Source organism: Vigna umbellata, chromosome 2 (assembly GCF_029865625.1).
Source record: "Vigna umbellata cultivar VRB3 chromosome 2, Vumbellata_1.0, whole genome shotgun sequence".
Taxonomy (NCBI): Eukaryota; Viridiplantae; Streptophyta; class Magnoliopsida; order Fabales; family Fabaceae; genus Vigna; species Vigna umbellata.
The window spans coordinates 11,380,915-11,406,345 of NC_142166.1; the positions used below are offsets into that span (position 1 = coordinate 11,380,915).

General features: G+C 35.9%; 2 protein-coding genes across 3 annotated transcripts; one reads left to right on the plus strand and one right to left on the minus strand.

Annotated features, from left to right (window-relative positions):
- The first annotated feature begins 307 nt into the window (after positions 1–307).
- On the plus strand, positions 308–13,321 carry LOC124822069 (ABC transporter A family member 7-like). Of its 2 annotated transcripts, XM_047294033.2 has the most exons (18): positions 308–462; positions 618–999; positions 1,075–1,157; positions 1,929–2,076; positions 2,303–2,422; positions 2,494–2,618; positions 2,969–3,127; positions 3,455–3,617; positions 3,699–3,824; positions 3,913–3,996; positions 9,791–10,152; positions 10,641–10,841; positions 11,453–11,562; positions 11,664–11,748; positions 12,162–12,290; positions 12,396–12,501; positions 12,623–12,711; positions 12,813–13,321. In XM_047294033.2, exons 1-18 carry the CDS (start codon positions 394–396, stop codon positions 13,110–13,112), a joined length of 2,841 nt encoding a protein of 946 aa, XP_047149989.1. In that variant the 5' UTR covers positions 308–393; the 3' UTR covers positions 13,113–13,321. The 2 variants fall into 2 exon arrangements, with proteins under 2 accessions (XP_047149989.1, XP_047149988.1); XM_047294032.2 differs by having other exon boundaries at positions 3,455–3,824.
- A 1,750-nt stretch (positions 13,322–15,071) lies between these two features.
- Positions 15,072–15,431, minus strand: LOC124825383 (preprotein translocase subunit SECE1-like). Its single transcript, XM_047297984.2, has one exon. The coding sequence runs from the start codon at positions 15,429–15,431 to the stop codon at positions 15,072–15,074; it is 360 nt and encodes a 119-aa protein (XP_047153940.2).
- Positions 15,432–25,431: the final 10,000 nt, after the last annotated feature.

Below are 25,431 nucleotides of genomic sequence, written 5' to 3' on the forward strand. Positions count from 1 at the left end.
CCCATTATATATATATTGTCAACAGTTTTTTTTGACGTTAGTTTACGTGCCCATGGGAAAAACGCGCCAAGTAAAAACGGAACAGGTGGATTTCAACGTTACAGAAAAAGTCTACCATGGGAAAGGTCACGGAAAATGCTTTCCATATAATAGTCAACATTCATAAAAGAGGACAGTCTAGTCATTTAACCAAGGGTATATCCGGAAGAAAAAAAATTCACCTGCCTTAAAAGATTCTCGCGTTCACACTCCACAAAAACACCATTGTTGAAAATAACATCAAGATTCAGGGACAAAACGGTCAAACTGCGCAACATTATATAATATATAATATAAAACACCGTCCGTTTGAAGAATTTAACGTTTCAGGACTCAGGCAACTTTAGCAGAAGCATGGCAAACGAACCTGCGAGCTTCTGGACTCAAGCAAACGCTCTCCTTAGAAAGAATTTAACGTTTCAGGTAACTTTTTCTGCGTGTTTGATTTGATTATTAGAGTTTGAGAAGCACGTTCAGAAGCTGATTGAAGTAGTTTCGGTTTGGTTTGAGTCGCAGAGCCAAACGTGCGTTATTCATTACGAGTTTCTGTTATTGAGGAGTGGTTTTCATTTTTTCAGAAGCGAAATGTTAAAACAAACGTTCGACTCATCATGTTCCCGTTCCTGCTGTGTCTGTTGCTGGTTCTGCTTCAACGCCTAGTGGATTCTCAATTGGATAAGGCAGAGAACAAGTGTGGGTGCGAGTGTGTGAGGAGAGAAGGGGACACGTGTGTGGAGGAGGAGTGCGGGATTGAGCATTCGGATTTGGACCAAGTGACAACCTGCGCCATTCCAAATCCTCCAGAATGGTCTCCTCTGTTGCAGGTGCCGGCTCCGCAGTACCGAGCTGTGAGAACGGACAATTTTCCCTTTTCCGATTATCCAAACGCCTCCTGCAGGAGGAATGGCTCCTGTCCTGTCACTATGCTCTTCACTGGGACTAATCAGTCTTTTGGAGAAAGTAAAATTATGAATTATTGAATTATATTTCATTCTTTTTTCTTACTTAACTAACTCTTCCTTTTCTCTTTTGTAGTTATATCTGGGAATATGATCCCAAGTTCCTTCACTGCTATAAACAGCTCTGCTGTTATGGCTAGTTTGGCAGCAAATGTCGCTGTGAGTTGCTGTTTTTATTAACTTTGGGTTAAATCAATTTTTCGTCTCTATTGTTTAGTGAATTTGTTATTTTATGTAAAAATTTGATGACACATTTAGTCCTTCATTATTTTAAAATGAAACAATTTTATTTCGATATTAATACTTTTTCATGATTTTTAACAGAAAGTGTTGACCTTTCCTTAGAGGATTACAAACGTTTGTTATTCATTCATATAAAATGTTAAGAGTCATGTTTAGCATTAAATTTTGACATAGTTAAGATTTTCTGGTTGTAATTAGATGAAATATTATGTTAGATCGATTGTTTAGTTTTGTAAATTTATAGGATTAAATGTGTTATTAAAAATTTATAGATACCAGATTATTTAACGTGATTTTCTAAGTCTAAAACATATGGTTAATCTGTTTTCCCGCTAACTAATCACCTTTATGAGAAAACATATAAAAAGGGTCACATTGCATATATTATTGTAAATAGAAGATTGAATTGACAACTTTAGGAAATGTGGGAAGAAGTAAAGAAATTTTTAAAAAATTGACAAAAAAAGGTAATTTAGTGTTTATTGAATTTAATAGACGTGCATTATTGATGTAAACTTTTGAACTATTTATCAATCATAAATTATTATTAGTATTATAAAAATCAAAAGAGTTGACGTAAATAATGATTTATACTTGGGTAACACCATGAAACGTTTATACATTGTTCGTGTGTAAGCATTATTTATTTAGGTTCATATGTAATTTCATTTTGTCTTCAAAATATAGGGATCAGCCTCATATACAGAAAACACCAATTTTCTGGAACCTGCTTTCTTTTCGGATCAACCTATTTATTATCTTCAAAGTCAGTGCACGCAGAACTCTACATTTTCCATTTCTTTTGAGCTATCCGCAGCTATTAGCAGAGAACAAGGTACGAGACATCCTTTTATTGGCAATGTATAATTGCAACCTTTGAATGCTTTTCTCAAACACTTGTAATGATAATTATCTTTTGCCCAAGAAGTGCTCCCAAGTGATTTTGAATACGTTTGCGTGTAGTATGCGTGTCTTTTTCTTTTCTGGGTATCCTCAAGGCTTGCATGTCTTGTTTAAAATTCTTTTTACTAATTCAAAATTTTGTTTTCGGCTGGAGGTAGAGTTAGTATGCGCCGAGGGCTTACGTTTATGGCGTAATAGTGCTTCTGAAGTGAACAATGAGCTATATAGAGGTTATCGGAAAAGTAACCTAGAGGAACAAATCCAAGAGATAGCTACAGGTTGGTATATAGTTATATTTTGTTTCACTTAAGTGTTGAAAGCAATACTCATCTTTATATTTTTTTGACAGGTTATGATTTTTTGAATTCAAATGGGAGAATGTTTAATGTCAGCATATGGTACAACTCCACCTACAAAAACGACACTGGTTCTTCTGAAATTGCATTGGCGCGTATTCCTCGTTCTGTTAATTTGGTAAGAATCTAAATTTTGTTTTCCAATGTCCATCCTGTATGCTATTACCTATGATTGATGTAACATATTTTAACAGAAAATTATGTCTCAGTATACGAAATAATTTCACGCTACTTGCAGTATAATTTCTCCATGCATTTCAAATTCGTAATTTAAATGGATGAATTAAAAGCAATTATCATGACATCCATGTAGTATTTAATTGTGATATTTTAGATTTCAAACTGTATGATTGAAATTTTCTCTGTTTACATTTTCCTACTTTTCATTTTAACAACATTCGTGTCTCTATTTGTTGGCCTATGATATATTGCTATAGGACTGACTTTTATTATCAAATGCAATCGCAGGTATCAGACGCCTATCTGCAGTTTCTGTTGGGACCTGGTACCAAAATGTTTTTTGAGTTTGTAAAGGAAATGCCAAAACCTTCAACCCCAATTAAATTTGATTTGGCTTCTCTTTTGGGTGGTCTGTTCTTTACATGGGTTATCCTGCAACTTTTCCCTGTAAGTAATGAAGAAATATATTTACAATGAACTACATTGTTCGTACCTATAGAATTTAGCACATGAGGAAAGAACTGACATGGATTACAGAATGAGTTTCTATCTGGCTAAAATTTGATTTTGAATTAGGCTTCTCATTCTTACCTCCCCATATCATTTTGGTATGAGTGCAATCATGTAAAGCCTCTTCTTTTAGACAAGAATTGTTGTACTAAGAAGAAAACATGATTTAAAGGCAACAACAATTTATCCGATATCTGTTATGTCAATACAGAAGAATTAGTTTTCTATAATGTGTTTTTTAAACTCGTGCATTTATTGATGTAGATTGCCTTGACATCGCTTGTATATGAGAAGCAACAAAGATTAAGAATCATGATGAAAATGCATGGTCTTGGTGATGGGCCATATTGGATGATTTCGTATGGTTATTTTCTGGCCTTATCAATTGTCTACATGCTGTGTTTTGTGATATTTGGCTCACTCGTAGGTAAGAATGCAACCAGTGTGACTATTTTCTTTCTGTCGTTTTTTCCGTTTCTCTTTGATACAACTGCGTGGTTTTTTTCAGGGTTGAATTTCTTCACAATGAATGACTACAGCATCCAATTCGTGTTTTATTTCATCTATATAAATTTACAAATTGCACTGGCTTTTTTATTGGCTTCCGTGTTTTCAAATGTTAAAACTGCTACAGGTTTGATGATTATATGCTATGGTGTTGAATTAGTATTTTCTTCTATCTGATGGGATTACTGACTATTTGTTTGTTGTTGTAATTGCAGTAATTGCATATATAGGTGTGTTTGGAACTGGGCTATTAGCGGGCTTTCTTTTCCAATTTTTTGTTCAAGACACATCATTTCCAAGTAAGTAAAAATGATAAAAAGTTTGTAAGCATCTTGAATCATTCATTTGCTTCTGGACATAAATTTTAGTATGGCTATTCTAAAGTATTGACATATATTATACCATATTCTAAAATATTGGCATAAAAAGAATTGTATTTAAGTCAAATAGTGTAGGATCTTTGTGTTATAAAAACTGACAAAAACACGAATAAACTGGAATTCCTAAGATGTGTATATTCACTACCTTAAAAACTTATTTGTGGTATGTATGTTTCGTAAATTTTCTAGGATACAACAAGAATTTTATAGATTTTCTGAGAATGTCAGAACTAGGAAAAAACTCTAAAAAGAGTAAATAACTAAACCTAGAATAATAAAGTAAGAAAAGAGAAAAGATGATGAAAGGACGAGAGAGAAGAATGAAAGCGTGAAAATGTGTTTTTTCGGAGGAAGCCTTAAACACCTATTTATAGGTGTAAAGAAGGCTTGGTCACAAGCTGGAGGAGACTAACGCCCCTGTTATCCAAGGAGAAAGATCCGAATGACTTGCCGAAGTCGAGTCCAACGTTCAAGAAGAAGAGGCATGTTATTTGTTGCAAAAGACCTGCATCCATGGAGTTTTGTTTGATAATTCGTTATGTACATGGTGAGTGGAGCAAAGCTCAAATCAAATGGAAGGAAGGAAAAAACACTTTTAGGGTTTTATTTTCTCTTATAAGAAGGAGGAACCAAACTGCAGAGTCATCTTTTGCAATACTCTGTTTTTCCAATCCCTACATATTGCAGAAGATAGAAAGAAGAAAATATTGGGTCTCATATAAGATGTAATGTATCAGAACTGGTATAACAAGCTATATGAACCAGTCTTAGACTTGAAACTTAACCCACAATGTAGTTGGTATAGCAAGCTATATGAACTAAAAACACTTAGTGTGTTAGTGGTTTATCAATCACAATACACCCTAACAATTGTTGTTGTTGTTGTTGTTGTCTTGCGCTTACTAGGCCAGACACGTGCTTGAAATTCATGAGTCTTCAAGAGATCTTGCCAAGATCTCATACAAGCGGTCGCACTCGACATTCATATAGGTGATTTCACCAATTGTATGTTGCAAATCATAGACCACCCATAAAGGATGTGAAAATCATTAAAAACTTTGTCTAAACAAAATTCTTACACCACATAAAATTTAATTACAAGGTTTAATCTCTCAATAATGCAGTCTCTAACACTTTCACACACACACACCATAGGAATGAACATAATTGATTTAAAATTAATTTAGTGCTACCAAAACTAACAAGTGATTTGATTTTACTTATATGAATCTTATTCATGGAATCTCTAATCATAAAGGTTGGGTTACCATCACTTGTTTGTTTCCAAGTGGCTTAAGTTTCATTCCCCTCGATGTTTCTAGAATCATATTTCTTTCTAAGGGTTTTGTCAGAGGATATGCTAGATTCTGTTTTGACTTCACATAGTCAATGGAAATTGTTCCACTCTATAGGTGTTACTTCACCAAATTATGTCTCAATTGTATATATCTGTTCTTTCCATTGTAATTCTTGTTTTAGCTATAACTATTGTTGTTTGGAAATCGCAATATATTGATATAGATGAGGATGACTTCATCCCTAATGGAATGTTTGCTAATAAGTTTTTCAACCACTCAACTTCATTACCAGCCATTTTGAGACCAACAAACTCATATTCCATTATTGATCTTGCAATAATTGTTAGTTTGGTTAATCTTCATGTAATCGCACCACCTCTGAGTGTGAATGCATAGTCAGTGGTGGATTTTGTCTCATTTGAATAAGAGATTTAGCTAGCATCACTATACCTTTCTAGTACAACAGGAAATCCACTATATTTAATGGTATAATCCATTGAACCTCTTAAGTATCTCATAAGTCTTGCAAATGCATCCCAATGATCCTTATTAGGACATTGAGTGTACTTACTCAGTCTACCTACTGTAAAAGTAATATTAGGTCTAGAAAAGCTCATTGGATGCAGTAAGCTTCCAATTATCTGGTCATACTCAGCTTGAGAAATAAATTCTCCTATATCTTTCTTTAATTTAGAGTTAACATCATAAGGGGTATTCACTGATTTAAAGTCGTAATATCCAAACTTCTTGAGAAGTTTCTCAATGTGTTTCTTGGGATAGTAAACTATCTCCCTTCCTTATGACTATAACACCTAAAATTACAGTGACTTCACCCATATCTTTCATTTCAATTTAGATCCTAGATAAAACCTTTTACTACTAATCTTGCCTTATGCTTCTATATGGATCCATCAGGGTGATACTTTTTTTTTAAAAAATCCACTTACAACCATGGGTTTTGCTCCTTTAGGCAAGTCTACTAAGGTCCAAGTATTGTTTTTCTCAATTGATTCAATTTTAGTCCTAATGGCCTTATTCCAATATGTTGTATCAGGAGCATTTGTAGCTTCTAAAAAGCTTGTTGGATCATTCTCAATTAGATAAGTACAAAAGTCATCTTCGAAAGAAGTTTCCTTCCTCTGTCTTTTACTTATTCTCAAATAATCACACATGGCATTGCTATTAGTATCTATAGGTTGTTCAGGTATCTCACTAACCTTTAAAGGAAATATATGTTCAAATAACTCGACATTTTTTGTCTCCACTATAATATTATGTTCAATTACATCAATTTAAGAACAAAAAACCTATAGGCAACATTATGTTTTGCATAACCTAAGAACATACAATAAGAGGTCTTAGAGTCTATTTTCCTTTTCTTAGGATCAAGTAACATTTACTTAGCTAGGCACCCCACACTCTTAGGTATTTAAGATTAGGTTGATAACCTCTTCATAACTCATAGGGAGTTTTACCAATTTTCTTATGAGGTGTCCTATTTTGTAAAAAAACATGCAGTAAGAAGAGCTTCTCTCTAAAGGTTATCAAGTGCACCAAAACTAATTAGCATGACATTCATCATTTCTTTAAGAGTTCTATTTTTTCTCTCAGCTATTCCATTAGATCGAGGTGAGTACGTTAGGGTTACTTCATGTATAATATCTCCTTTAACACAATAGTCATTAAATAATACATATTCACTACCCTTATGTGATTTAATCCTCTTAATTTTCTTATTCAATTGACTTTCTACTTTTGTCTTATAAGTTACAAACATATCAAATGCTTTATTCTTATGTTTGATCAAGTACATTTTAGTGTATCTAGATTAAACATCTATAAACGTTATAAAACAAGTTTTACCACCTTTAGCCGTGGTTTGTTTTAAATCAACTAGATCAATATAAATTAGCCTTAACAATTCAGTTTGACGTTCTACAATATAATCATCTATAAACGTTACAAAATCATTTTTATCACCTCTAGTTGAGGTTTGTTTTAAATCAGCTAGATTAATATGAATTAGTCCTAACAATTCAGTTTGATGTTCTACCGTATAATCATTTATAAAAGTTACAAAATAAGTTTTACCACCTCTAGCTATGATTTATTTTAAATAAGCTAGATCAATATGAATTGGCCCTAGCAATTCAATTTGACGTTAATTTTCTTTGTTAATTTATATTCTACGCATATATCACACTTCTTACTTTGTTTATCATGCATATTAATTAATCTTAGTCGTTGAAACTTTATAACATACAAGGAATTCACATATTCTAATATAGCATGTCATAGATCATACGAATCAATCGTATACACAGAAGAATTAGAATTAGATTCATTAATAATTTTAGAAATATTAACTACAAAAATGCCTTGATCATAATATCCTTTTATCCAAAAAACATTAGTTTTTTGTCATAACGATTTTATCACATTAAAATGACACTTTAACCTCAACTTTTCCTACCAATGCTAGGAGATTAGCACATCACTTAAGGCTAAAGTCTTCCCAGATGTGAGCTTTAGAAAAACTTTTCCTTTTCCTAAAATATAAGTTGTCTTGGAATCATCGAGATATTTGTGCTCTTTTTCACCCTCCACACTAGGAGATAAAAGAACAATTTTGTTTGCACATGTGCTTGGTAGCACCAAAGTCTACCACCCATTTGTTCATATTAGTCACAAGATTTATTTCGGAAACGGCCACAAAGATTTTTAAAATTAACTTTACACTTGTGATAAGGTTTTTTCTCCTATCTTTTTGGAGCCAAGTTGTGTTCTAACACATGCTTTAGCATATAATGCCCTAGACACAATAACAACACACTCCTTACTAGTGTCTTGGACTTTTGAGATATTCAAGAAAGGTTCCACAAACATTATTTGACTTTTCTAGCGTAGAGTTGTTGTTATTGTCCATCCCGACAACCATTAAGTGTTTAAAATTATTGTAAAACCGGATGAAAACAAGAGTAAACTAAACTTCCTAAGTTGTATATGTTCACTATCTTTCAAAATCCGTAAAGTGTTATGCAAATCTCCCAAAATACAATATGAACTTCTTAAATTTTTGAAAAGATCTTAAAGTTAGCAATAAATTCTAAGAAGAGTATAAACTAAACCTAGGATAATAAAAGTAAGAAGGGAAAAAAGAGAATAAGAGAAAGAAGAATGAAAGCGTAAAAGTGTGTTTTTCGAAGCCCTAGACAACTATTTATAAGTGTATTGGTCACAATCTGGAGGAAACTAACGCCCCCTTTATCCAAGGAGAAAGATCCGCACATGCGGGAGTGGAGTCCAACGTTCTTAAGGAGGAACTAAACGGCAGAGTTATCTTTTGCGATACTCTGCTTTTCACAATACTTTGAATTTGTATTCGGTTTAAGTAGACTAAGATATTTGAAGTTGGATTTGGTCCTTATAGTGTAAAATGGTGGTGTAGGTTGTAAATAGTTAGAGGAGTCTTGTTAGGATTTAAATTAAGTTCATCCCCGCCCCCGTAGAAACCTTAGGCCCATCACGAGAGAAGTTGGGCGCGTCGAACGCATGTTTAAATGTGTAAAGCATAAGTAGACAAGTGACATTCGATGTAGCGGCACCTCTCTAAGGTAGAGCACATGGAGAAATTCAATTTGAATTTCCCTCATTTTTAACTCTCCAAGTCCGACTCCTTAACTATACGAAGAGGTCCCTTCACCTTTTATATCTTCAACTTGGAATGAGCATTATTGTCATTATTATTATTATTAATTTTTTTTAAATATAATAATAATATAAAAACAAATTCATAAAATAATAATAAAATTATATTAATTAAAATTAATTTATAATATTATGGATAGTTTAATTATTTTATAAATGTATCATTTTATAATTATTTTTTGAATATACTATATCAATTAAGTCTTCACAAACTTACAACTTTATTTTTCTTCATTTTCTATTATATTTCCCTTCATTTCCTTCCTTGTCTGATCTTTTAAATTCATTCCTTAGTCCAAATATACTAAAAAATATAGAAAAATGAAAAAAATTTGAACTTGATATTGTTCCCCTAATTATGTTAAGCATTATTGTTCCAGTGGCTAAAAGCATGTTTCAGTTGAGTTTCACGTCAAAGGACACTTATTATCATGTAAGATAAATATGTTGATTTTTTAAAATAATTATTTAAAGTCGGACCGTCTATGATAAGTTTGTTTTGGCATGACTAGAGTGTTATGTTTCTGCATGTTTTTCTGAATTGATACACAAGGATAAATGGTATGAGTAGGGAATTAAGGTTTAGATTCTTTATCAAATGAAAAGAATGGATTAACATGATCATTCTGATTAGAATTTATATCCAAGTAGATTTGGGTTGCTATCATCTTTCCAACCTTCATTCTGGTCTGTTTATTTATTTTCAGGAGGGTGGATCATTGTTATGGAGCTGTATCCTGGGTTTGCTTTATATCGTGGGCTATATGAGTTTTCGCAATATTCCTTTAATGGTGACGCTTTGGGGACTGATGGTATGCGCTGGGGCGATCTGAGCGATAGCGAAAATGGCATGAAGGAGGTCTTAATTATAATGTTTGTGGAGTGGATTTTGGTGCTTTCCTTTGCCTATTATATCGATCAACTTTTGTCAACAGGAAGCAGAAAAAGTCCTCTTTTTTTCTTTAAAAGATTTCAGAAAAAGCCTCATTCATCTTTTCGGAAGCCTAGTATCCGAAGGCAGAAATCCAAGGTTTTTGTTCAGATGGAGAAACCTGATGTCGCTCAAGAGGTAAATTTTTGTTTGCATTGAATACATTTACTCATTAGTAGTTTCTTTTAGAAATCAAGAAACCTAATATCCTTCCGTAGGAGGATTTCCCTAACTAACTGGTTTCGGAAATTGATGTGATGATGCCATCTCAGTAATACCAGTAGTGCACTCGTCCAGTAATCATTACAGCTTTAGACTTATCTTAGTTCGTACCTGTACTCTGAATCTGAACATTATATTTCTATTGGAAGATATATCACTAGTTTCTTTATTCTTCCACATTTGATTGTATTTAAAGTGGAGTCAATGATTATGCATTCATAGTGTAAAACAGTTTTTGCATTGTCACAACTCAACAGAAATAATCCATAGTATGACTTTTAAAGTAATTAATGTAAAAATTAACAAAGATAACTTAAGATTATATGACTATGTAATACAGTTCTATGCTGTCTGTGCATAGCTTTTTTTACCTTAGTTAATTTTTTTTTCCTTTTTCTCTTCAGAGGGAGAAGGTGGAGCAACTGCTACTTGAACCGACCATCAATCAAGCAATTGTATGTGACGACCTGAGAAAGGTCTACCCGGGGAGAGATGGTAACCCTGAGAAACTTGCGGTCAGGGGGTTGTCCCTTGCTTTACCCCAAGGAGAATGCTTTGGTATGCTTGGTCCCAATGGTGCTGGGAAGACTTCTTTTATCAATATGGTTAGTTAAATTTGATTTATCAGCTTTGGAAACTTCCTTTCGTTTCTTTCCCTATCCCTTCCTTCCTCTTTAAATGTAAGCTGAATCTGAAAAATCTATTTAGTTTCTCAAGAGGAAATAGTTCAATTTTAAAAGTACTTTGAAAATTGTATATCTTTTTGGGTTAAATATGTTTTTAGTCCCTAAACTATTGACCGTTTCTGGTTTTCGTCCCTCTTCCAAAGTAAGGTACAATTTAGTCCTCAATCTTTAAAAAACGTTCGTTTTAGTCGAAAAAACGAACGTTTTGAGGACTAAAACGAGGACTAAAAACAAAATTTTGAGGACTAAAACGAACGTTTTTCTAAAGAATGAGGACCAAATTGTACCTTACTTTGGAAGAGGGACGAAAACCAGAAACGGCCAATAGTTTAGGGACTAAAAACATATTTAACCCTATCTTTTTCTATGAAAATTGCCAATTTCTTGATGCTGAGAGATTTGTGAGTTTAGACATAAAAGTATGTATCTGATTGTTTTTCTCTGAAATCCTGTTACTATGCCATGAGTCTTTTTTTGTTTTCGTTTGCTGGTGGTTTGCTCCTCAACTAACCAGCATGTATTGCTTGCAGATGATTGGTCTCACGAAGCCAACCTCTGGTACAGCATTTGTTGAAGGTCTTGACATAATAACTCATATGGATGGAATATATACTAGCATGGGTGTATGCCCACAACATGAGTAAGCTGAAATTTCTTCCTATTTATGTTTTTTAATGTAATATTAAATTAAATTTGTAATAATTAAGAAGTTTTATATATATTTTTCTTTTATTATTTTAGTTTGCTGTGGGAATCTCTGACAGGAAGAGAGCATCTACTCTTTTATGGCAGACTTAAAAATCTTAAAGGTTCAGCCTTGACAGAAGTAAGTTTCCTTGAGATTATGATTGCAGAGAATGTTGGGACTTTTTAGAATATCTTGCATCATAGTTGGAGCAAAGAAAGAAACATACAATTCTTATGTGACCAAATCATAGTTTGGTCATTCTTAGTGATATACAGTTCTTGTGTATTATGTTTGGATGACATAAGTGTATTAAACATCATGAAGAGTACTATTATTTTGTCAATTTTAAAGGGAATTGAACATCCTGCCAGTGTTATCTTATTAGTTTTATGCTCATTCCCCATAATTATTCATTTGTTAAACGGGTATAGATATTTAGAGGTCTTAGCTGCAGTGTATGTGTAGATACAAACTGAACCATTTTCTCTTAACATTTATTTAGCTGTAAAGACAAGACCTGGGTAATTTTAACTTCCAATCTATTGATGCAGGCAGTGGAAGAATCGTTGAAAAGTGTAAACCTTTTTTATGGAGGAGTTGCAGATAAAAAAGCTGGAAAGTACAGCGGAGGAATGAAAAGGAGGCTTAGTGTCGCAATTTCATTGATTGGAGATCCTAAGGTAGCGTTCTTTCCCATTCAATCTGTTTCACTAAATCAATTTCTTATCTTTCCTCTAAATTATTCTTGTTATGTTTTCTTACAGTAAATGTTTTATTTTTATAAGGTTGTTTATATGGATGAACCAAGTACTGGATTAGACCCTGCATCAAGAAACAACTTATGGAATGTCGTCAAGCGTGCAAAACAAGATCGTGCAATCATTCTTACCAGTAATCTCACTCTTCTAAGAACATATACAAGCTTGTTTGGTTTTGGTTTTAAACATCATGGACGCGGTGTCTTTCTAGAAGAAATAGATTAATAAAATCTTTGTTTGCATACTATTTTCAGCACATTCCATGGAAGAGGCAGAAGTCCTATGCGATCGATTGGGAATATTTGTAGATGGAAGCTTGCAGTGCATAGGAAACCCAAAGGAGGTAACATTGTTTAATAATCATTGGAAATCCAACATGCATTTGCTATGTTAACTTTTTGTGGCTCCCAAGTGACATTTTTTATACTTGTTGGTTTACGACAGTTGAAAGGTAGGTATGGAGGAACCTACGTGTTCACAATGACAACATCTGTGGATGATGAAAAGGCTGTAGAGAATTTGGTGCGAAGGCTTTCCCCAAATGCTAACAAGATCTACCATATCTCTGGTACACAAAAGTTTGAGCTACCAAAGGAGGATGTTAAAATAGCAGATGTATTCAAAGCAGTTGAGACTGCAAAAAGAAGCTTCACCGTTTCAGCATGGGGTTTAGCTGACACCACATTGGAAGATGTCTTCATCAAAGTTGCACGTGCGGCTCAGCCATTTGACACCTTGTCATAGTTTCATACTCTGCTTGTACAGGATTTTGTTAGTTTTTCCATCTAATTATCACCACAAATTTTTTAATAATATTTTGACAGTATTTTTTATTGAGTTCAAAGTAGATCAGTACCATAATAAATAAATATTTAACTAGTAAAAAAATAACATATGTATTGTGTCAAAATATTGTTAAAAAATATGTTAAAATATTTTTTTTTCTTTTAGCATATTGATTTCACAAGATTATATATATATATATATATATAATTTTTTATTTTTTATTTGATGTGATTTTTTTGTTAAATATAAAATTAAATATATTATTTAGAATACATTATATAAAAATTCTATTATAATTAAAAGATTAATTATATATAATTAAATATTCTAAACACTGTATCTTAATTAATATGATATAAACAATTATTTTTCTTTTACAGGCAGAAGTCACGTGTTAGTTTATTTTTCTTATATTTATTAGTGTGACTTAAGATAATATTAAGAACAAAGTGTACAAATTTTACCTACAGTAAATAGAGAAATCTTTGTTATATTTATTATATAAAGTAATTTCCTGCTTGTAATTTTGGTACATCCAGAATCCAACTTTTGAAATTTTTTGCTTTATTTAGATTTTCAGATGATTTATATTTGTGAGATATTTTCATCTTTGGGACGTTGTATACATAAAAAGGAAAAAATATTATCAATATGTTATTAATTATTATTAAGAATTTGGAATATGCAGAGCATCTCTTCTCTGATTGCACGGCTAGTTATGTTATTTCTTAATATGATTGTATTCAACTGAAAGGCATAAGATTGACTATTTTTAATATAGAAAATGATGAATTACTCCAATGAATATATTTATATTTACAAGTTTATTATAGTTGAGGTTGGTAAGGCCGAAAATCTATCTTCTACCAATGAAGAATAATATAGATAACTTTGTTATTTTTCAAGTCTTCAATATCAATATTTATGTTGGAAAAATTTTAAAATATCTATAATTGTAATGTGAACGACGGTGTCTCAAAATATTTATATCGCCCTAACGACTAAAATTATGGTTCCTATGTTTTCAATTCTGAAAAAAAATTATCCCATTATTAAAAAATATTCATGAATTTTTCTCATACGTGTATATTCATATATATATATATATATATATATATATATATATATATGGTTTAATTCCTATTTTGGTCCCACTTTTCGTAGGGTCTGTTCAAATTGGTCCTACTTTTTTTCAAATGTTCACTAAGATCCCACTTTTCACAAAAACGGTACAAGTTAATCCTTTTTGGTTACGGCGTTAAAAAACTAACGGCACAGCTGTCCAGCTGGAAGAAAACTGATGAGGTGTACAATTTTATTTGACGTGGCACTGTGAATTGGTGATTCATCGCCTTCTTCAGTTCCGATGCCAACTCCGCTTTCGACTCCACTTCCGGTTCAGGCTCGGAACTCTCTTGGCTTTCCTCCACGACGCCGGCCACCAGAACCCTAACTTACTTTGCTTTTCAATTTGGGTAGTTGAAGTCAACAACGGGAGAAACCGAAGGCGGTTCCCAAAGGATCAGTCAATTTCTGGGAAAATCTAGAAACTGCAGGCTTACTTTAGTTTCTCTCATTTTATAACACTTTTAATTATTTTCCTAAACACTTAAAAAATAGTAATAAAAACAAAATATTTAAAAAGAAAAACCAATAAAACCATCGTAATAAACATCACAAAATTTCAATAATATTTAATTGATTATTTTTTGTAGTTATAAATTCCACATAGAAGAGTTGTAGTGAAGCCTAAAGAGGGATTATGTTCATCTTCTTCGGGAAAAAATAAGTATCCAATGTATGAAAGCGAATATATAGAATTCTTATATGGTAGGCCTCACATATATAGGATTCTAGCAAGATAATCATTTCTCAGCAAAAATTGCACGATTTTGATTTCGTTTAGTATGGTGTGTGTCAGGAGAAGAAATCCTGAATCCCTTTGCCTGCAAAAACCCGGTCAGAAAGCTCGGCTAAAACGACATTGACAGTAAGCAAAACAACGCTGGATCCAAAGATCACGCCGAGGACTACGCCGCTGGTACCCAAAACCTTCCCGAATGTGGGCCACTCAATCTCGTCGATCTCACGCGCCACCCCGCTCAACAAGCTGTCCTCTTCTTTCTCCTTCCTCTCCGCCATCGCCTTCTTCAGTTCCGATGCCAACTCCGCTTTCGACTCCACTTCCGGTTCAGGCTCGGAACTCTCTTGGCTTTCCTCCACAACGCCGGCCACCAGAACCCTAACTTTGCTTTTCAATTTGGGTAAAACAGCCATAAATCCTCTGCTCTCAGGATGAATCACCAATTCACAGTGCCACGTCAAATAAAATTGTACACCTCATCAGTTTTCTTCCAGCTGGACAGCTGTGCCGTTAGTTTTTTAACGCCGTAACCAAAAAGGACTAACTTGCACCGTTTTTGCGAAAAGTGGGATCTTAGTGAACTTTTGAAAAAAAAGTAGGACCAATTTGAACAGACCCTACGAAAAGTGGGACCAAAATAGGAATTAAACCTATATATATATATATAAATATCCGTAAATAATTTTAATTTTTTTAAGTATAAATCTAAATAAAAAATATAAATTGCAAAAAAATTAATGTTTTAAAAAATAACTTCAACTCTAAACAAAAAAATAAAAACATGTGAAATAAAATTTTAAACCATTCTTTCATTATTAATATTTTTTTTTCCTAATAGTTTTATTTTAATTAATTAAATTTAAAAATTACTTAAACAGAAAATCACTAATAATTATTAACCGATAAGATACAATCAACAAATAAATAATTAAATATCAATATCCATTACTTATAGTTATTTATTAAAAATATTTATTCAATATCATCACATACGAATTTTTTTACCCTCTCTATTAAAGGCTAGCCCTAGTTATAGTTGAAAAGTGACTATAAATTAATGGTTGTTTTATTTATTAATCCTAATATCATATTTCTTTTTAAACCATCCCTATTCATTTTTATTAATTAGGTAGTGTCACAACCGGAATCGCGACGGGACGACGATCCAAATAAGAAACGTGTTTTGAAAAGAGATTTGGAGTCGCCACCATAGTTTATTATGGAAAACTATGGAAAAACCATAAAATGATAAAGCACGGTCCACGAAAACCAAAGATTGGGTTCGGGAGTCGGTTACGCGTGGGGAAGGTGTTAGCACCCCACAACGCCTGCCCTAAGGCAGTACCTTTAACTAAATGCACGAATATGATGCGGTTTTCAAAATGTTTAATTATCCCCTAAAATAAAATTCTAAATAAACAAAACATATTTTTTAGTTTTTTGGGCCCGACAAGGATTGACCCCTTGCTCCTACGTATTCTCATTCAAAATGAGAAATCAGGGTTACGTAGTTCTAGCTGAAAGACTGTTTGTTTGTTTGAAAAAGCAGATGTTTTTAATTTTTGGAGATTTTTATGTTTTTAATATTTTCGAGAAAAAGAAGGTAATGAGTACTAGGCCGACGCGAACGGTCGCACGAGTACTCATTCCTTTAAAATGATATTTAAATACTTTTAATTAATTATTTTTGAAAAGAGAGATAACGATATTAAGCACTAGGCCGATGCGAACGATCACACGAGCACTCATACCGTTATCTATTTATTTAGGAAAACTTAAGGGTATTGAGTGCTAGGCTGATGCGGACGATCGCACGAGCACACATACCCTCGTTTAATATTACATAAATAAGAGAGAAAGGTATCGAACACTAGGACGATGCGAGCGATCACACGAGTGTTCAACCTTTAAAACATATTTTTGTAAATTTTATTTAAGAAGAAGAAAAGGTTTTTAGCACAAGGACGACGCGAGCGGTCACACGTGTGCTTAAACCTTTAAAACGTATACTTTTTGTATATTTATTTAAGGAAGAAGAAGAGGTTTTTAGCACAAGGACAACGCGAGCGGTCACACGTGTGCTTAAACCTTTAAAACATATTTTTGAAATTTTACTTAAGAAAAGAAGAAAAGGTTTTTTAGCACAAGGACGACGCGAGCGGTCACACGTGTGCTTAAACCTTTAAAACGTATTTTTTGAAATTTATTTAAGGAGAAGAGAAGGTTTTTAGCACAAGGACGACGCGAGCGGTCACACGTGTGCTTAAACCTTTAAAACTTTTCTTGTAATTAATTTTTATTTAAACTATCAATATTGTATTATTCAATATATATTTTAGGATAAGTGAATGTCTAAAATAAATAAATAGAACAAAATAAAATAAGACAATAAAGAAAAATAAATAAACAAAAAAAAGAAATGGGAAAGGCTGGACGAACGTTGGGGACAGTATTCAGAATGACGAGCGTTTGTTGGGGAGAGGACGAACGTTCGTTGGGTAAATGAGGTGAGTGGAGGCCAAATGACGAGCGCTCGTTTGGGACGAGCGTTCGTTAGGAAAATGATGTTGGATGGCGCACACTCGTTATGGACGAGCGTTCGTTGGGGAAGGCAACGGACGGACGTTGAAAAATGTGTACCGAACGACAAGCGTTCGTCGAAAGAAACGAACGTTCATTGGGGAATATAACGGACGTTGTAAAGGGCACAGAATGACGAGCATTCGTAGAGAGACATAACGAACGGACGTTGTTGAAATTACAAACGGACATTGGGAACGAATGCTGAATGACGAGCGTTCGTTGTGGAAAGATGGTGAACGGACGCTTGGAACGAAAGCTTGAGAACGAGCGCTCATTGGCGAACAGATGTTTGGAACGAAAGCTAAATGACGAGCGCTCATTGGTGAAGATGGTAAACGGACGCTCAAGAAGGCTTACGGTTAACGAGCGTTCACTCGTTTGGATAACGAGCGCTCGTTGAGAATGTTGAACGAACGGTGAGAAAAAGCTTAAAGATAACGAGCGTTCGTTAAGAGACAAAACGAACGGACGTTCAAAAATGGATGCTTAAGGACGAACGTTCGTTATTGTCATGACGAACGGACGTTCAAATGTGGAGGCTTAAAGACGAACGGTCGTTCGTTTGTATAACGAACGCTCGTTAGATAGAAGCTGAGCGAACGGTCAAAAAACTTAAGTTTTAACGAACGCTCGTTTGTTTGGACAACGAGCGTTCGTTGCGGGGTAATGGTGAACGGACGCCAACTAACGAGCGCTCCAAAAAAAGCCCAATGCACCAGACGTACGCCCATTTCTGGGCTTGGCCCAGTCCAATGCTTTCTAACCTAGAATTTTCTAGGGGTTCAGGAGGTTCATCCTCATTCCCACTCCCCAGCTCACGTCTTCTCTGACCCAAGGTCCCAAGCTCTGCACCACGAACTCACCACCACCTCTGCCATATCCGGCCACCGTCACCTCAACCAGAATAAACCTTAGGCTCGCCGGCGACAACTTGCACCACCAGAACCACCATCAGCCATGACACCACCGTCACCACTTCTCTCTCTTCGAAAACCAGAGATTCTCAGGGATGGTTTTCCTCCGTCTTCATCTCCGATCCGCTCGTGCTATCATCCTCCATCAACATCAACTTCACTATTGCTAAAACCTCCACGACGAAACACGATCACTGTCACGATAAGGTCCCTCCCCGTGCCTATACTCGTCCACCTCCTCGGCCACCTACACGGTCATCACCACCTACCAGGACAACCTTAGCGATGCCACTGCCACCACCACACAGCAGACTACTACTTCCAAACCGCTCACCACGAAACAAATCAGCCACTCTCTTCCTCCCCATTCAAGGATTTTCTCGAATGCTGAATGCTCCCCTGCAACGCCAATTTTCCTTCTCTACCTCCCCTAATTTTTTAATGTTTACTGATTGGTTTAATGTTGGTTGAACCTTGTCCATTTGGTTTTGGAAACGATGAGTGTGTAGTGTGCATATGAGAATGAGTGGGACAGATGATTCAGTGATAATGGTGTATGGGCTGGCGAGATAGGGTGAATGGAGCTTATGCCGTAAGCATATATGATGAATCTGAATGTACAAGTGAACAAAGACCTACCTGCTGTTATGGCTGCTGCTACTGCTAGCTGCGTATTCCGGTGACCTCCTCTTGCCAGTGCCAGTGCCGATGATGACCCTGGATGATGATCCCAAATGATGGTTTTCTCGTGTGCCCTCCTCCTCTCTATTCTCTCTCTCTGATCCCAACCAAAATCCCCCTCAAAATCTTGAAAATATTCTCTTGTAACCACCTGGTCTCCCCTGCTGAGACACGTATTCCATACCATTTCCCACGTTTTCTCCCTTTTTTCTATTTTTTACTTTTTTCCAATTTTATTTTATTTATTTTCATTATTTTTAATTTTAATTTTACTTTTCAATTTTTTTAACTATTTTGATTAATTAACTTTATTAAAACAAATTGAAAATAAGAAATAAAATTGAATAAAAAACAAAAAAAATCTAAATACATAAAAATAGAATAAAACAAAAAGGTAAAATAATAAAAAGGAAAATAATAAATAACCAATAAAAATAGAATTTTTTTTACAACCCGGACAAAATTGAGTGTTGACAGCTGCCCCTCTTTACTTAGATATTACTAAATAATATGAAAATTTAATCTTTTCGTATTATTTAAGTAAAGCTAAGTAAAGATAAAAACACAAATTTTGTCCGGGTTTCAATCATGACAGAAAACGAACAAAATAATTCAAATCACGATACCAAACGACCAATGTCAGGTAAAGTATCAGTAACAAAAACTAAAACTTGGATTTGACCATTGCCTCGCAGAGGGCCAAACTCGTAGAACATAAATTTAAATCCGACCTTTGCCATGCAGAGGGTCGATAACAGAAAATTAAAACCTGTATTTGACCATTGCCTCGCAGAGGGCCAAACTCACAGAACAGAAATTTAAATCCGACCATTGCCATGCAGAGGGTCGATAACAGAAAATTAAAACCTGGATTTGACCATTGCCTCGCAGAGGGCCAAACTCACAGAACAAAAATTTAAATCCGACCATTGCCATGCAGAGGGCCGATAACAGAAAATTAAAACCTGGATTTGACCATTGCCTCGCAGAGGGCCAAACTCACAGAACAAAAATTTAAATCCGACCATTGCCGTGCAGAGGGCCGATAACAGAGGAGAAAAACTTGAATTCGACCATTGCTACGCAGAGGGCCGATAACAGAAAATTAAAACCTGGATTTGACCATTGCCTCGCAGAGGGCCAAACTCACAGAACAGAAATTTAAATCCGACCATTGCCATGCAGAGGGTCGATAACAGAAAATTAAAACCTGGATTTGACCATTGCCTCGCAGAGGGCCAAACTCACAGAACAAAAATTTAAATCCGACCATTGCCGTGCAGAGGGCCGATAACAGAGGAGAAAAACTTGAATTCGACCATTGCTACGCAGAGGGTCAATATCGTAGGAGAAAAAACTTGAATTCGACCATTGCCACGCAGAGGGTCAACAATACAGAGCAACGAGCTGAAATTGACCATTGCCGAGCAGATGGCCAGTAATACAACAACGAGATGGGATTAGACCATTGCTTAGCAGAGGGCCATAAAGCGAAAACTGGATTCGACCAATGCCTTGCAGAGGGCCAATATCGTAGGAGAAAAACTTGAATTCGACCATTGCCACGCATAGGGTCGGTATCGCAGAAGAAAACTTGGATTTGAAACTTTCTGAAACGTTGGTAAACACTTAGCAAAACATTGAATAAACTTAAAAGCAAATGTTGTATTAACTTTTTCACAACTTCTCTTGTGCCTAAAGGATTTTTTCAAACAAAATACCTTGCTTATTATGAAATGTATGATGTAATGTCATGAGGGTGCATGAATGAATAAACACATGAAACCTTTGCTTTTTTTTTTTTTTTTTTTTTTTTTTTTTTTTTTTAATTAGACTGCCCATGTTTGAAACTCATTGTCAACATTGTCATCAAACCTAATGTACGTTCAAAACGTAATCATAAAATGTCAGGAGACAGTGAGCCCTCTAATGAGAAAGAGAAGGGTGTAACCATGAGTTCAAGTTCTCTTTATCGCTTCCTGCAATCCAATTTGGCCTGAACCCGAGAAGGTGAGGGAAAAATAGGGACGAGAAGTAGATAGCTGAATGATTGTATGTGGAGCTAACATTTGTGTTCTCCTCATCTGGGGAGATATGGTTAACATAGAAACATGTAGGGCCCACAAGACTGCCCCAATTTTGTTGTGCACAAAAAGTACGATTTGGGGAGGTGAAAAGGTTTGGGTAGGAAGGATTGCCCCAGTTGAGGATTCCTTCTTGACATGACGATTGACGGGGAGACTTTACATTGTATTTTCACTTTTCATTTTCAATGTCCTTTCTTTTCTTCTAGCGATGTTATCAGTCACTACATCATTCCTTCCCAGAGTTAAGTTCGTAAGAAAGACCAGGACGAACAATCTTCAGTCGGTGTGGACTTTAATCGGCTTGTAACGTGGCTAAAAGGCAAACGGGTTATGCAAGAAATGGATAATGAAGGCCCAAATAAGTGTTTGACGGTTAAAGTTTTTAAACAAGAATCATTTGCAAGATGCCTAGTCAACTGTCTTTAGAGATTTGAACTTCAGGCATCCTTTATTGTTGTTTTTTTCTTTCTTTCCTTTTGGATCAATCTTTTTGTTGCCCCTGCTGTGGTCCTTTATGATACTTTCCTTTTCATTTTTGTTTTGTTTTTTTTTTTTAGAGATTTCCTCCTCAACTTTGGATGCTTATGATGTATGTTTTTGAGTTGACGTCGATATGCTAATGATTCTTGTCTAGGGTAATGAAAAATGATTACGACTTACGGCTCAAAGTGGGTGCAATTGATTAAACCTCTTTTATCATTTGGATAAAGAAAAACGGCCACACGTCGTCCTGAAGCTTGCTTGACTTGCTTTCCACAACCTTAACCATGAGACGAAATTCTGTAGCGGTTGACACATCGACTTCATTTCATTTTTTTTTTCGGTTTGTTTTTTTTCTTTTTGCTCCCCGATCACGGATCATTGAGCATGGGCACAATGATGACAACTGCCCCAGTGTTATATCCACGACAATCTTTTGTTTTGAAGGGAAATGAAAAGGTTAGGGGTTCACGCCATAAGAAAGCGGATGCTTTAACGAGAAATGAACACAGGTTACCCCCGAAACTCTGAATTAGGAGAAGACTCTGCATCTTTGCCATTTCCAGTTATTGTGTTTTTTTTTTTTTTTTTTTTTTTTTTTTTTTTTTTTTTTTTTTGAACGTACTATGCCCTAGACAACCTAATTGACAATGAATTCAACATGTGCATTTTTATTCTCTCCTTTTTTAATCTTTCACGACATCCCTCAGGAACGAGCTGGTGCCAACCGAATATACCCGTGATGCTTTTACTCATGTGTGCTTGATTATCATTACCTTTATTTTCCTTTATTTACCTAAAAGCTCAGCGCGACATGCAATATTTCAAGAAGCGTGCAACAAAAATTATGAATGAAACCATGCAGTATTTATTGAATGAAATAACACAGAGTACAACAAACTAGATTATCACGCTGAGCACAAAAACTAAACGTCAACCCGTAAGTCATGAATCCTAAAGCCCCGGGTGAAGCTATAGGATTACTTAAAACTATTACATTCTACTCAAATTAAGCATCACGGGTAAACTCGGAATTCCAATTGTTGAGTGGTGCATCTGGGGAGCCGGCCCGCACGAAACTTGAGCATTCAAAGCTATCTTCATCCTCCATGGCTGTTATATAGCCCGTGTTGATCCAACCAGCACTACGAAATTTCTTCCTGATGTCACGAATACGAATCTTTTCCACCCTGGGCTCACGCCTTTCTACACGAGCTAGACCGCGCTCTCTCCTTTCTTCCATCAGCCTTCTCGTTTTGTAAGGAAAGGGAGACGGCGCCCGGATGATGACAGACAACTTTTCTTCAGCCTCTGGCACAGGGGTGGTTCTAGTGAAATGGATCACCAACGGCTCAGGCAGAGTTACGTCGGATTCTCCACCAATCTGTGTAAACACTTTCCCCTCCTTATCCTTGCAGCATACTTGCATCAAACCCCGATCCAGCAGGTCTTGCAAAACATACTCAAATTCACCACATTCCTCAATAGAGTGCCCATCATCCGGATGAAGCGCGCATGTTACATCCTCGTCATAATCACCTTTTAAAAGGCCCACCTTTATTAGCGCCTTGAAGATAAACTTTCTGGAACTTCGGATTCCACCCGCGTCCCTTATCAACTCATATTTTTCATCCTCGATGGCATTCGTCGAGGCACTCTCATGCCCAGAAAGTGGGTTAGTTTCAATGCTGGGTTTATCTTCTTGAAACTTTAACCACCCAGAGTCGATTAGAGTCTGTACTTTGTGTTTAAAAGCCAGACATCTCTCAGTTGAATGACCAACACCTCCCCCATGATAACTACATTTGGCCTCTGCATCATAACCCCTGGGATACGGAGGTTGCATGGGCTTCATTGGACAAATAGCAACCAAACCCCTTTGGACGAGTTGGGGTAACAATTCTGTGTAAGTTGTAGGGATAGGGGTGAAATTAACAAATTGGTTCCTTCTTGGGTAAGTATTTTGGCCCGCATTCTGATTTGGACCTGCAATTGCCCCAGCCCTCCAAGTATCAGTTGGGAGCAATGGCGGTTGATAATACCCTTGTTGTTGTTGAGGCCTGGCCTGATGAGCAAATGCCGTATTAGCTGTAAGAGGGGGTTGCCCCAAGTATGGTCGGAAGCTATGAGCGGGAGCTTGACCTCTCCATACAGGCATTGTCGATGCCGCATGCACATCCCCTTCCTTCTTCTTTCCCGCATTAAAATTGGTTTTTTTGTAATTTGCAGTTGCGGGCGAACTGTATGCAATTTTCCCACTTTTAACCCCAATTTCTATCCTTTCGCCTATTATAATGATATCAGCGAAATTGGCAGACACGTTCCCGACCATGTGCTCGTAAAATGGCGGCTGGAGAGTGTTCACAAACATTGCCACCATTTCTCTATCATACAAAGGTGGTTCGACTTGTGCAGCCAACTCTCTCCACCGTTGGGCATATTCCTTGAAAGTTTCGTTGTCCTTCTTTGACATATTTTGCAGCTGTAAACGATCTGGCGCAACATGTGTATTGTATATATACTGCTTCACAAAAGCATCAGCCAAGTCCGCCCAACAACGAATTCGAGCCGGCTCCAAATGGGTATACCAATTTAATGCCACTCCAGCCAAACTATCTTGAAAAACATGAATGAGCAGCTGCTCATCATAAGCATATGCAGCCATCTTTCTGCAAAACATGGTTAGATGGTTCTTTGGGCATGTATTTCCCTTATACTTCTCAAAATCTGGCGCCTTGAACTTATGTGGAATTTTGACGCCAGGAACCAAGCTCAATCTAGAAACATCCCCAAATCCATAACTTTCATACCCCTCAACAGCCCTCAATCTTGCCTCTAGGCTCTCGAGTTTATCCTTTGCCCCGTCAACATTACCATTTACCCCCTGAAACGAGGTACGTGGTGCAGCCCCTGTAGAAAAGCCCTCTCCGGTAATCACAGGCGGCACCGGAGTTACTCGTATTCCATCAGACATGCTTGCATGCATTCCTTCATTTATCATGGGTGCGGACATTACAACAGGTCCCTGAATACTGATTGGCGGTACGTTGACAGTGGTAGGGAAAGAGAATGAAGCCTGCTCCCCTTCTGTGTATTCTCCCACAGGTGGGGTGTAACCTGAAGGTAATCCATACATTGGGAACGGAACAGATTGGCTCCCAGAACTGAACACCGGAGGGTAATATTGAGCACTTCCCTCGACTTGCGCAGGCGTCGCCCCTCCCGTAGTCTTTAGGGCTTCGAGAGCCGCCAAAATCTGGGCCATCTGATCCTTCAACTGGTTGACATCGGCCTTAATAGATTCGTGTGACTGCTCCCAATTCTCCATGACCTTTGAGTTAGCTCTGGTCCTGTACGGATGTCGTGGAAAATTTGCCGTTGTTTTCTCACTTGTACTGCTGTTTATTTTTTATTAAATTAAATTAAATAAGGATGAAAAATGCAAAACAAAAGAAAACATGATGCATGCTAGTGATAAGTGGAAATCACAGGATAACGATGACAATACTGATGGAAAATTAACACAAGCCGATACCAAACAAACATCCCTTATCTTTCATTTAAAGAAAATTTGATCCATTACATCGTCTAAGTAACAAGACATATAATTCCGATGTACATCAATCCCGCGCCCGGGCAATGAAAGATTTCATCTCTCCCACCAACCA